At 39.5% G+C, this 13,705-nt stretch overlaps 1 protein-coding gene across 3 annotated transcripts in view; it reads right to left on the minus strand.

Moving 5' to 3' along the window:
- Nucleotides 1-1,371: 1,371 nt before the first annotated feature.
- LOC149023484 (uncharacterized) overlaps nt 1,372-13,705 on the minus strand; it is a 31,247-nt gene continuing 18,913 nt past the window's right edge. For all 3 annotated transcript variants that reach the window (XM_089144017.1, XM_089144015.1, XM_089144016.1), the window contains one exon: nt 1,372-2,668. In XM_089144017.1, the coding sequence (XP_089000143.1) occupies nt 2,153-2,668 (516 nt within the window). In that variant the 3' untranslated portion in view covers nt 1,372-2,152. The remainder of the gene's footprint in view (nt 2,669-13,705) is intronic.

The raw sequence follows: 13,705 nt of genomic DNA on the forward strand, positions 1-13,705 counted from the left end.
CACACAGGTAGGCTTGTGCCGGCCAACTGTGAGACGAGGAAGATGGGAGGACAACCCGTTGGATGGTGAGAATTTGAGCTATACTTTATTAGTTGTTTGTATCTCCCAAAAGATTCCCCTTTTATCATGCAAACATTATTTTGAGGGAAATTTTTAGCGTCACCCGCGTCTTTAATTAGTATCACTCCCTTAGTTATCTAATTTATCAATTAGACCCCTCTAAAAATTCAAAGTTCCATATCAATGTAAAAAAGTTAAACTTCTTCCAATTCTTGTATCTCCTGATATGAATTTTTTTTCCACTCCTTTGCTGTCTTCTCTTAAAATATGAGTAATATTGAAAATGAATAAATAAACACTAATCCTAAAATATGAGTAATATTAAAAATGAATAAAATAAAAACTAACTAATACTTATGGTAGTAATAATAAAAGGTCTCACTAATAAGTTGAATAACGAGTGATGTTAATATTAACTAGTTAACTCGGGTGGCATTGAAATTCCCCTTATTTTCATTCAGCTTTTTCTTTGATCTAATTTGTATTCATAAATAATAAGACAAGACTGAACATTCTTTTTCATGGTAGAGGAGTAGATTGAACATTCAATTAAGAGACAACTGAAACTTGGAAGATCCTGTCAGGTGCATGGATAATCGTTTAGTCAATATCCTGAGCTTATCTAGGGGTGTAAATGGATAATCGAAATCCGCTTCCGATTTTGCATCCACATTCGTTTAAGAGTATCCGAATCCGTCTGATTATCAATAGGATGCGAATATGGTATACCCTTTCTTACTGAATATTATCCGTCCTATTCTTATTTTTATAAATTTTGCCCGTTATATGTGACTATTTTTCTAGATTTTTTGCTAAATAGCTACTAAAGTTGTTAAATTCTTAAATTTCAAACCTAGTCCTCACAAATAAAAAGGTAAAGATGTGAACAGGTAGTCGAAAACTTGTATTTAACATATACTTATGTCCGTTTAGAAGAATCTACTTAAGAAAATAACTATCCGATTATCATCCGAATCCGACAGAATCCCTCCGAAAACCAATAGGATATTATTGAATCCGTCCGAATATAATAGGATGCGGATATGAATATATCACTATCCGATCCGAATCCAGTCCGTTCACAACCCTAAGCTTACCGCAAATCTAGATTTCTGAAGTTGGTTTCTTGGAGAGCAAGTTTCCATAAATATTCACATTTGATCAAGATCTTGCTAACCTGATAGGCGCATCCCCTAGATTTCAAGGTGCCTCATATATATATATATATATATATATATATATATATATATATATATATATATATATATATATATATATATATATATATTCAAATTTTAGGTTTTCCTTTTCTCTCTTTAAAAAAAAATTGGTCAACAAGAAACATACATAAAGCCATCGGAAAAGCCACTGGAAGCAACAAGAGTTATCCACAATAAAGTTGGGGGAGACAGCCAACCCAAACATGAGAAAGATTAAATGTTTTGAATCCTCACCAAGGGGATTTTTCAACTCTATTTACAAACTGAAACAGTAGAGAATTTTCCTAGAAATGGAGAGAATTTCATTAGCAAACGCATTGCCAGCCCAGTCTAAAGAGTGGAGCTACCCAATGAGGGCCAAAATGGCAGGCTTAATGAAGACACCAGGATCTGGATTGAGATCCATAACTCACATAGGTAACTACTTCTCTTACCCCTACTACTTTTGATATAACGTCTTTTCTTTTCTTTTCTTTTGCAACCAACATCCAGACACAGCCCAAGGCAGTAACCATTAACAAGAAGGCAAGAAAGAAGGAAAAGTTAAGAGAAATACTTTACTTGTAAGAGCTCTTGAGCTTTGCAGACAATAAAGGACTCATTACAGTACCCCATGACGCCAATTGTTTCTTTGCCTTTCTTTCCATTTACCCCAATGTGCCTTGGACACCTCCTACAATAGCTAGACACATCATACCCAAAGAATCTTTTGATGGTGATCGACTGCCCTAGATCAACTCTCTGCACTTCATACATCATTTCTATCATATCTATTCTCGCAATTATGAAGCCAAAAAAATATATGGCAACAAATCATCTTCTTCCATCCATCTTCAGTTCTCTCATGACTCCCCCTCTGCTTAAAACCATAATCAACCCACAAAATCATGGACCATCTGAGCACCGAAATGACTGATTAGCTCATGTTCCTGATGTCTAACCTGTCTGTGCTGCAGCTGTTGTGCACCCTCGGTGCTGTGTCTAAGACCTAAGGTAAGTGACACAGCACCCACCCCACCCATCTCTAGCTTGTTTTGGTTGAATGGCATAAATCCCATCAAGCCCCCACAAACATCAGCTGGAAACTGATCGTCGGTTCTCAAACGCTTCCCTTGATTACTCTCTTCAGAACTCTGATCATCTTCCCTGCATGGCAATGCTACCACCCCCGAGCACTCGGATCCCTTCTCAGACACCACATCTACCGCGAATTTGTTTAGGTTATGATCTCCCATGCGCTCACTGCTACCATTGGTTGCCGTAGGTTCACCAACATTACAACCTGAGTTCAGGTTGGTCTCAGCAGATCCTTTGGTTTCAAGCATGTGAATTTCCTCAACCATAGGTTTCCACACTCGCACTCGAGCATTGATGAACCAGTTTGATACCTGTACAAAACAACAGTTGGTGACACTGAAAATCGAAAATCAAGGCCAAGCATTTATTGGAGCAACATACATCACACAATAAGAACCACCAGTAAATCTAATGCAAAATAATTAGCTATGGTAACAGAGGCTAAACATTTTTCCTTTTGGCTGCCAAACCTTCATGATTGGGAAGTTCTCAACTAATGGACATACATGGAAACTGAGCGATCACATGCATTGTTGACCCCATATTTAACTCATTCACCAGTATAATGCTAGTAGTGACAGAAAAGATCATTATACCAGATGGAGAATTAAAACCTCATGACGTAATGCATTGACCCAGGTCCCAAACACCAAGCCATGCATAGCAGCATCAAGGTGGGTCATGTGCTTTATGATATCACTGACATATAACAAGTGACAGGGCTAGAACTTCTACTTTTCACACCAGACAACTGGGTTGAGCAAGAAATCAAGCAGATAACTAGGCCCTACTTGTTCCCACATTTAAAAGAACGAAATTCTCCTCTTATGATAAAGAGTTCTATTTGAATATAACTTTACCCTCCAGCTTTAAAGCTTAACTGGTTGTACTCTTTCCTATATCCTATAAATGAAATATAACCAAAGCCTAAGATATCCATTTTGTTCTGAAGTGCATTTGAGTACATTATAACTATCATTCGAGTTCAGAATATAGGGTGAATGGTACTTCAACTGATCTTATTCAGTTATGAAGATTACAGCTGACGAATTGCATCATCTTTTAACCTTTGCTAGACTCAAATTGACTTGTATGAATTGATTTGATGTGGAACCCAATCCATACTTGCAAGGAGCAGGAATTGGGCTTACATAAGTAATCCTCTTAACTTTGCTTTATCAGTAACAAGGAAGACAACAGTAAATACAACCTACAAAGTCTGTATGTATAACGACAGCCTAAGCAAGTTGACTATATCTTGCCTTTATATCATTGTTGGATTATCCACAGCAAGAGATATCTGGAAGACCTTCAATGGTTTCTTTTGCACAAGTTATAGAAGATACAGAATGAACATTATGAATGAAGCTGCATATTTCTAAGATGGGGTATTATTCTGCTGAGGACTATAATTCAGACAATTTACATCCAGTATGACTCATTGCCATTCAAAAGTCAAGAGTTAGAAGAAAAAGTTTCATGGTGTGCAACTGGACGAGGTCCAAAGTACGCATCCCTCCTTCACTTAGTTCTGTAGTGCCCATCCTAGTCAGGAATTTTAACTTCACGCCTATCTTGAAAAAGAGGAGATAATTGACCACAATTTTACCTTTGTTGGTCAATGAGGGTTTAAACAACAGCAGAGGGAATCAATGAATTGGAAATGGCTATAATCGCTTTTAACAGTCAGGCACGTGGTTTTATTCAGTGGAATGAACTTTCTTTTACAACTTATTCCTGGTGGAAAAATAAATTTGTTTCATATAATAGATCTTAACTGCCCCCAACAAGGTCATAACACTAGACTTCAGCACTTCTTTTTTCTGTCTTTATTTCTAAGATCATTTGTATTAAAGCAGAATCTCTTGAAAATTATGACGAGACTTTGTACCGTACAGAATACAGACCCAGCGCCTAGTATCTCTATCGTCAGGTAGTTTCAGCAAACACCCAAGCTTAAAAACGACAACAAATCTTCTGCACCTGCTCCACCATTTTTCAGTCCTTTCCTAGTCTTCTTCAACATGTTGTCAAACTCGGACCAAACCATGGAAAAAAATTCGATCGAAATGGTCGAAATTTTGACTGAAATGCCTACAAAATTCAAAATCGAAACGAAATGTAGTAGTAGGCACAAAATGTATCATGTATCGTTTCGTATCGACCGATATTTCAGTCGGTACGAGTCGATATTTCGGCCCGATATGGTATCGGGCCGAAATGATACCTGCGTAGGCTTTAAAGTATCCAACTCGAGCTCATTTTCGACATTTCGATGCTGTTTCGACCTACCGAGCCATATCGCCAGAGCCATTTCGAGCTCCTTTTAAATTTTTTGCTGATTTCTCTTGTTTTCATCCCCTTCCACACCTAATTTCTAGTATTCCATTTCCATCAAACACTTGATTTGCTCATCCATTTGTGCATTTTCTCAAATCTTGCAAGGTGAGTAACCAACTTCCTCATTTTTTTATTTTTGTTTCATTTGTGCCTTAAATCATGTTAGATTGCTTCCAAATTTATATATGTTTACTTTAGAGTGTTGATCTATGAATTTGTAGTGTCAATATATTTTTTTTATTCTTCCTACTATTTTTTTTTTTTCTGTTATTAAAAAATTATTTACTAAATTATGTATATTGCTAAAAATGTATATGTATAGTACATGTATAAGCTTCAAATGAATGTATGTCAGAGTTGAGACACCATATTGCTGTGATGGTGTTGAATTAATTTTTTTTTCTGTTAATTATGTAATTTTACTGTATTTAATATATATTTAAATATTAAAAAAAAACAATTAATTTCTGTTTTAAATTTTAAAATAGCGGAGTATTAGTGGAAGCATGTATGCAATTTTTGGAGCATGTTGTGGATATTTATTTTTAAGATAGTTTGTGTGTATTTTATATATTTTAAAATTATTTATATATTAAAAACTACTTATATACATATATTTTTTTTATAATTAACAATAGGAGGTTATTATTAGAAGCATGTATGTCATTTTTGGAGCATATTGTGGAGCTTTTCAAGATACTTAGTGTGTGTTTTTTCTATCAGGCACTCTATTTTAAAGATGTCAAACATAGCTTGGGAACATGGGAGGCCACTGACAGCTGATAGGAGGAAGAGTGAGTGTAATTATTGTAAGAAACAAATAGGAGGAGGTGGGGCCACTAAATTGAAGGTGCATCTAGCTGGTGGCAACAGAGATGTAACAGGGTGCCCAAAGGTGCCCGTAGAGGTCAAGAGGGCAATGGCCTCATATATTACTGGTACAAAGCAAAAGAGGAAAGAGAAGAGAACAGAGAGGGATGAGTTCGAGGATGCTTGCTTAGATGACCTTTCAGATCCTGAGGGTTATGGTAGGGATGAGCCAGGAGATAGTGACCCTGATCCAGAGGCCGATCAGCTGAGGAGGGCGATGATGATGAGTAGGGAGCAACAGAGGATTGATGACATGAGGAGGCAACAGAGGGGTCTAGGTTGTGGGTCCTCTAGAGAGCCAGTAGGTATGGGAGGCACAGGAGGCTCCCAAGTCCTTATGAGGTCTCAGAGTGTGACGCAGGAGGCTCCTATCCCACGGGCCCCTACAAGGGGTCGAGCTTCCTCAGCACATACTAAAGATCCGGATCTTGAGATTCTTTGCAATGATCCGGCCCTATTTGCGAGGCCTGAGCATAAACAGAGAAAGTTCAAGCACTTATGGGGGATTGTGAAGGAGAAAGTGGGGATGGTTTTCTCCAAATGGGCGCATTACTATAGTGTTCCAGCACATACAGCCTAGGGGCCCTACTACAGAGATATGATTGAGCAGATAGGCAGGGCTGGGAGTGGTGTACAGGGCCCCACTCCATATGAGATATATAATGTGTATTTGCCTAAGCATAAAGAGGTCATAAATGAGTACATTAAGGGATTAAAGCCCATGTGGAATCATTATGGAGTGACTCTGATGGCTGATGGTTGGACTGGTCCCACTAGACAGTCCATCATCAATTTCATGTTGAATTGTGATGGGAGAACAGTGTTCCTCAAGTCAGTAGATGCATCCGGTGAGAAGAAGGATGCAAAATACATTTACAAATTATTGAAGCAAGTGGTGAAGGAGGTTGGAGTGGAAAATGTGGTTCAGATTGTGACTGATAATGGCTCCAACTACAAGAAAGTTGGGTTGAAGATGCAGGAGAACTCCAGGTATCTAAACATATAGTATTAATTTTCATTTGTAAATACATATATTTACATTACACATATACATGTATACTTTATAACGTTGTATTGATGGCTTGATGCCTTGATGGATGGACAGATATAGGCTCTTTTGGACTTCTTGTGCTGCTCACTGCATTGACTTAATGTTGAAGGAGATTGGAAAGGTCAAGCTTGTGAAGCATACTGTGGACCAAGCTTGACATGTTAGCACCTTCATATATAACCACACCTATGCATTAAGGATGATGAGGGACAAGTGTCAGGGTGAGTTAGTGACGCCAGGCATAACCAGATTTGCTACTAATTGGATAGCACTGTAGAGCTTTAAGAGTAGGAAGACTGGCCTTAGGAGTATGTTTGCATCAGAGGAGTGGTTTAACTAGGAGGGTTTTTCATCAGTGGGAGGAAGGAGAGCACAGTTGACCATCCTCGATGAGACTTTCTGGCACAATGTGAAGATAGTGGTGAAGATGCTTGAGCCTGTGGTGAATGTGTTAAATATGGTAGATCAGCAGAGAAAACCTACTCTACCACACATATTTGCTGCAGTAGATAGGATGAAGCAACAAGTTGCTCAGGTCCACCCATGCAGCAACAAGAAAGTCCTTCAAATCATCAACAGTAGATGGGAGTCTATGTTGCAGCATCCACTGCATAAGGCTGGTGAGTTGTTAAGTCTAGTATTTAATTTAATTTTCATTATGTTATCACACTATTAAGTATTAACTATTCCCTTTTATGACATACTTTTTCTTACACAGCATACTATTTAAATCCCAAGTACCATTACAAGGACAATCTTGGGATGAGGCAAGATTTGATGGATGCTGTCCAAACTGTAGTGGAGAAGTTCGAACCGGAAACAGCTAAACAAGCAATCATCCTTATGGAGGTAAGATAATGATTTGAATCATTTGATATTTACAATTCGTAGTTTTATACTAAGTCATTAACCTAGTAACTAGTTATTGTTTTTTCTCTTTATATATTAGATAAAAGGCTTTTAGGATGCCACTGGGCGCTTCGGTCGTGCTGTGGCTGTATCGGGACGGGAAACCGCCCCTCCGGGTAAGTTCATTCATTTATTTCATTATACATTTAATTATTATATTCTATCTTTAATTTAGTTATTTAAGTATTAAAATGACTTGGAGTCTATGTTTGTTGCAGTTGAGTGGTGGTTGCAATTTGGACGTGACTCACACCACTTGAGTGTGATTGCAAGCAAAGTGCTCTCCCAGACATGTTACTCCACTGGTTGTGAGCGAAATTGGAGCATCTTCAGCTCATTCACTCGAAGAGGCGCAACCGATCAGGTGTGAAGCGTCTAGAGGACCTTGTCTACCTACACTATAATGAGACTGAGAGAGGATCATATTAGACAGGGGATGGATAGAGAGAGCACCAATATCGAGTTGGCCGACATATTTGAGAATGATGATGATGATAACCCAGTAGTTGACTAGATCAGGGATAGTGGACACGGATTGCTGGATGAGGAGGGAGGTCTTCCCAATAGTCAGATTGCAGAGGAGATGGGGGTTGATGTGGGGGACTTCATGGCCCAGGAGGGGAGGCCACATGCAGAGCCCGCCCGTCCCTTCGTGCCACACCCTAGTGCATCCACCCAGAGTGAGGATTTGATTTTCTGGTCCGACACTGAGGATGAGGTGACTCAGGCCTCCGGCGATGACAACAATGGTGGTGATGATGACGATGGCATTGACGGTGATGATGGAGGGGATGAGGAGGGTGTGGGACCTTGTGATCAGGATTCAGCTGATCCTAGGGACAGACCACCACCAGCAGTACGTGAGAGTCAGGGGGGCGGACGACCACCGAGATTCACAGGAGAGAGTCAGTTCACCCACGCGACACAGGATTCAGTCCATACTGGAGCTGCATCTCGAAGCAAAAATGTTTCCTCTACATATTCGAGGAAGGGGAAGGGGAGACAGCACGACTGGAGCACAGAGGACACACCATCATATGGGTCCAACCGATGCCGAGAGCTTGGTGGGATCTATGAGATCGATGAGCATTGATGATGCTAGAGACTCCACCTCCAGAGGATCCGGATGGCATAGGCCTGCAGAGTCCTCATATGATACTGTTGTGGAGAGTATTGGTTCTACCGAGTTGACTTATGGTTATGGACCATATGGTGTCCCTCCTGGCTATCAGATTCAGGGTCAGGCCAGTCAACCACGACTGAAGCCTTATGGTTATGGAGCGGCCTATGGAGTTTATGGTGTCCCTCCCATTGTCAATTATCGGAGTTAGCCACTGGGACCTTATCAGTATCCTTATCCTTCTCCTAGTCCTGAGAGCCAGGGTGATCTTTCATTTGTTAAGCAGATCTTCCACACTATTCCACAGCCACAAGGCCCACCACCACCAGTTCCTTTGGAGATTCACAACTTCCCACCGTTAGGGAATCTTATGCATTTAGATGAGGCCACATACAGAGATGCAGTTCTTGACTATGTCCAAAACTATACCGGGCGGGGGCAAACATCATGGGAGTTATATTGTCATTTGTATGGGGTGCAGATGGAAGAGGGAGACCTTGAGGCTTGAATAGAATAGACTTGTAAGTAATAACATTCCCACTTCTTCTCTAATTCATGTACTATATACTTGGAATGTTGGATGTTACATTTTCAGTAGTTTTTTAGTAAACTAGTAGTTTTATAGTGTTTATTATGCTTAAAATAGCTAGTATGCAAAAATCCAAATCAATATGAGTGCATTTGAGGCTCGAAATTGAGTTTTCAAGAATCAGGAAAACAGTATCCAGTTAAACCTCGAAATTTCGACCTTTTCCAAGGTCGAAATGTTCATATCGATCAAAAAAATTTCCTTGATCCTAACCACTCTATTGTCAAGCGTTGACAACAACAAGATAATATGATTAGTATCATTTGTCAGGTGATGTTCTTCAAGCACTAGAAGCAGCTGTATCTTCAGACGAAGTCTTTGATCTATTGTGGTACAATTGGTGTCACTTTCATATGACAAGTGATACCCACTGTCACTCATCCTTTAATCTCATTAGGCTGACCATCATTCTTTGGTTCTCTGTGCCATCAAATTAACTTGGATTGCTCAATAACCGCAGGACTTAGTTGTACCTATTCCTCATTCTCCTGTAAATAAGATTAAGAATTGAGGAAGAGAGAAGAAGACAGACAGAGGAGAGAAAAGTATTCCATGATAGGGCTGTGGAGCTTCTCATACTGATTAAGACTTCATAGCACTCAAGCTTATTTAGATATTATCACTGGGGGAAATCTAGGCACACTAGGGAGAGATGTAGGATGCTTTATTGTTGTCCCCTGGTATGCACCGCACCAAGAGAAGACGAGCCATAGCATGCACTATAATGACTGAGGCTTGCGTATACTTAATGGATATCTATTTGGACTGCAGACAGACATGAGTTTTCTCACTCAGGATGATATTGGAGTATTTCACAGGATTGTGTCATATCTAGATAAATCATCTTCTTATCATGCAACATAAGATTCTTCAACTTCCACCTTATAGACCTCAACATCTACTTCTTCTACTGCCCTCCATGCGTCATTGATTCTACACCCAATGACCTATGACGAACACACCTTAGTTTCATGGTTCATATTAGTGCCTGTGTCACTTCTATTTCCCTCGACTATGTTCTACATCTTCCCAAAATCAACAATAACCTCTAATCTAATTCAGGGGTGTAAGCATATAGGATTTGAATCGGAAAATGGTAATACTAAATCCGCATCCTATTAAATTCATACGGATTCGAATAATATCCTGTCGATTTTTCAGACAGATTTGGATGATATTCGGATAGAAATTTTCTTAAAAAGATTCTTTTAAATGGGCATGAATACAAATTTTTGACTACCTATTGACATCTTTTCCATTTTATTTGTGAGACTACGTTTGAAATTTAAGAATTTAGCAACTTTGGTAGTTTTTTAGTAGAAAATCTATAAAAATAGTCACATATCTCAAGTAAAAAATTATAAAAGTAAGAAAAATAAATTCAAATAAGTAACTTAATTGGATAATTTTATCAGACAGACAATAATCGGTAGGAAAGGGGTATACCATATCCGCATCCTATTGGTAATCGGACGGAGGATACGAATTCAAGAGTGGATTTCAGTTATCCATTTACACCCTAAATCTAAAAGCTACCTAAACATATAACCAAATTGTTATGTCATTTCGTTCACATCTCATGGTGCTTTCAAGGATTGGTGACAAAAAACAGTGGACATGAGGAAAAAGGACTCTACCTCCTTGAACCAAGAACATTCTCTCTACCTATTGCTTAGTCTTACTCATGTGGACATACTGACAATAACATTGTTGAAACTGTGATTTGTGGCATCAATGTTTCACCACCTTCATTCGGTATTACGAGAGGAATGTGCTTTGCTTCACTGTAACAAGAAGGATGGCTGTCTTGAGAGCGAAAAGCAAGTCCCACAAGCATTCCCCTAAAAACTTCCAAAAAAACAGTTAGGTCAACAGTGAAAGGACCATCGATGATCCTATCCTACAGGAGAGTAAAAGTCAATCTTCTTTGAGGATCGAAGTGCATTTGAAGACAATTATGCCATTTGAAAGAAGTCTCTACAGAGAAAAGCCTGTTCTGAGCAAGTGGAAAGGCTTTTTTACAGCCAAAAGTATTCTTATCATATTCCATCCCAGTGACTCAACCACTAACTAATGGAGAAAAGGCCTGATCTCTAGTGTAATTGGGTGTAGATTAGAAAGAAAAACTCCTCCATATAAAATCAGCCACATACCCTCCTTTTACCGTCCAAACCATTTTGTATGTGGAGTTCTGTTGTATACTTGTCATCCTTCTCAAGCGCAGAGTGCCCTCTTTTTCCACATATGTCTTCTATTCCAAGTTCCCTTTGTTTGGTAAATGTAGTCATTCTTCTTATCCTTATAATGGTAGTAGATTAAGTGATCGTTTCATATTGTGCAACCTAACATTATGGGGCTAATTCCGTTACTTCTATGTCTGGTTATCATTGTTTTTGTTTCATTTTTTATGAGTTTTTTTTTGGGGAAAAATTTAGTGAAAAAAACTACACAAGTAATGTCCATGCAGGCTTTCAAATTTTGTCATCCTATATTTATTCAATTTGGTACTCAAAATTGCATCTAATAAAGGTTGGAAGTAAGCATATGGACTCTAAGATTTCTTTACTATGATGGCACTTTCCATTAGTTAGCTTGTTCACACCTCAGTAGAATAGGGAGGCTGAAGGAGGGGGAAAGAGAAGGGTGGGGGTGGGGGTACCATTTGTTGGAAGTCACCAGGAGTTTCCTCTTTGGCATGCATGTCCCCAAGACCTTTCGATCTGATACCCTTCTTGTCGGCTTTTCAATCAATCGCATGCCTACTAAACTTGATGGCCATCAAGTGTTTGGGTGTGCCAACTATGTCATGTCAATAAATCTGCTAGGGGAATATTGTGGACTTCCACTGGTTGAAGCAGGGAAGTGCGAGAGACTCTTGAGAAAATTGATTTATCTTTCATTGACTATCCCACATTTTGCTTATGTAGTTGGGTGGTGAGTCCATAAATGCATGACCACAAAAGTATGCACCTACATGTTGTACTGGATTCTTAGGTACATACAAAGTCTTGCCTTGGAAAATACCACTGATGTAGGCCCAATAGGAGGGCCAAATCCAGGATCTAATAATGAACCAACAAGCAAACATAGGGTTTCAAGACCCTACCACTAGGGTATTTAGGATTCCTACACCCTCTGCGGCCAGAGTTTCCAAGGTAGAAGGGGAATGTATATGGGGTTTGGTAGTGGCGTAGAAGCTCAGGGCTGATGAAGATCTAAATCTGACCTAGATGTTTTGGTTTCAGATTCAAATTTCAAAGTCCAGTGTTTTTTTTTCTTTAATGCCTTGAGGGATGAATGGGGCTGCTTCTAACGATCGAGTGTTAGGGAAGGGGAGGGGGCAAAGAGTCTAAAAGGGTGTGGGATTAAGAGATCTTCGAAACTAGGGTTGGGGAAAAAGAGAGAAGGTGCCGCAAGAGAGAGAAGGGGGAATATTTAGGGCTATGATGGGGTTAGGAGAGGGGAAGGGTTAGGGGAGGTCACTTGCTGTAGAAGGTTGGGGCTGGATGAACTTTGAAGAAGAACAACAGACACACAAGCTGCTGCAGGACCTCAACCGCACTCTCCCTTAGCAGAAGCTCCTTTGCACAAATTTTTTTCATCAAAACTAATTTGGTTACAACCTATATAGGCCGTATTTATTGCCTTTGTTAAACACATCCTACTAGCACTCAACTTCGAAACCAAAATAAAGAACTTCTAATATAATTAGGACCCCTACTCCAACTTGGACTCTTACTTCTCTCAATCTAAGCTGACTAGAGTAGGACTAAACTCCTAATACAATTCTAAATCCAACTGGACCTAGCTGAGTTTGACTAGGACCAACCCAAAATTACCAAATAGCCCCTCATGTTGCCCCAAGTTCCCTATGCTGCTGGCAGGGCTGCACAGTGCTAGGCGGCATCCCTGGACTTTCCTTGAGTCTTCCTAGGGCAGCCGTGGAATCCTATATCAGCCACCTATATGCCAAACACAACCCCTTGAAAATTAAAAGCTATGATGATGCATATTGAACCGGTTATCTACATTAGGTTGTCGTACATTTACAGGTGCTAATTCAGTCACTTGGAGAAGCAAGAAGCAACCTGTGGCGGCCAACTCAAGTGTAAAAGTAGAGTTTAGGACTATAGCTCATGGGGTTTATGCACTCCTATGGTAGAAGAGGTTCAAGAGCTGACGTTCGTCACTGAAGCAGTAGGAGCTTATTGTGATAACAAGGCCACCATAATTTAACCCACACAATCCTGCGCAACATGACAGACAAAGCATATTGAGGTGGCAATGCACCTCATCAAAGCGAAGATTGACTTTGGCAACATCAACTCGTATTTAAGATAGGCGATCACCGGCTGAAATCTTTAGCAAGAGGCTAATCCCTTATCATTATGATAACTTTTCATGCAACCGAGGAATCTATGACATTAATCTCCAGCTTGAGGTGAAATGTTAAAGAGTTCATCTAGTTG

This window comes from Hakea prostrata, chromosome 2 (assembly GCF_041222555.1).
Source record: "Hakea prostrata isolate BN-2017 chromosome 2, UWA_Hpros_2, whole genome shotgun sequence".
Lineage (NCBI taxonomy): Eukaryota > Viridiplantae > Streptophyta > Magnoliopsida > Proteales > Proteaceae > Hakea > Hakea prostrata.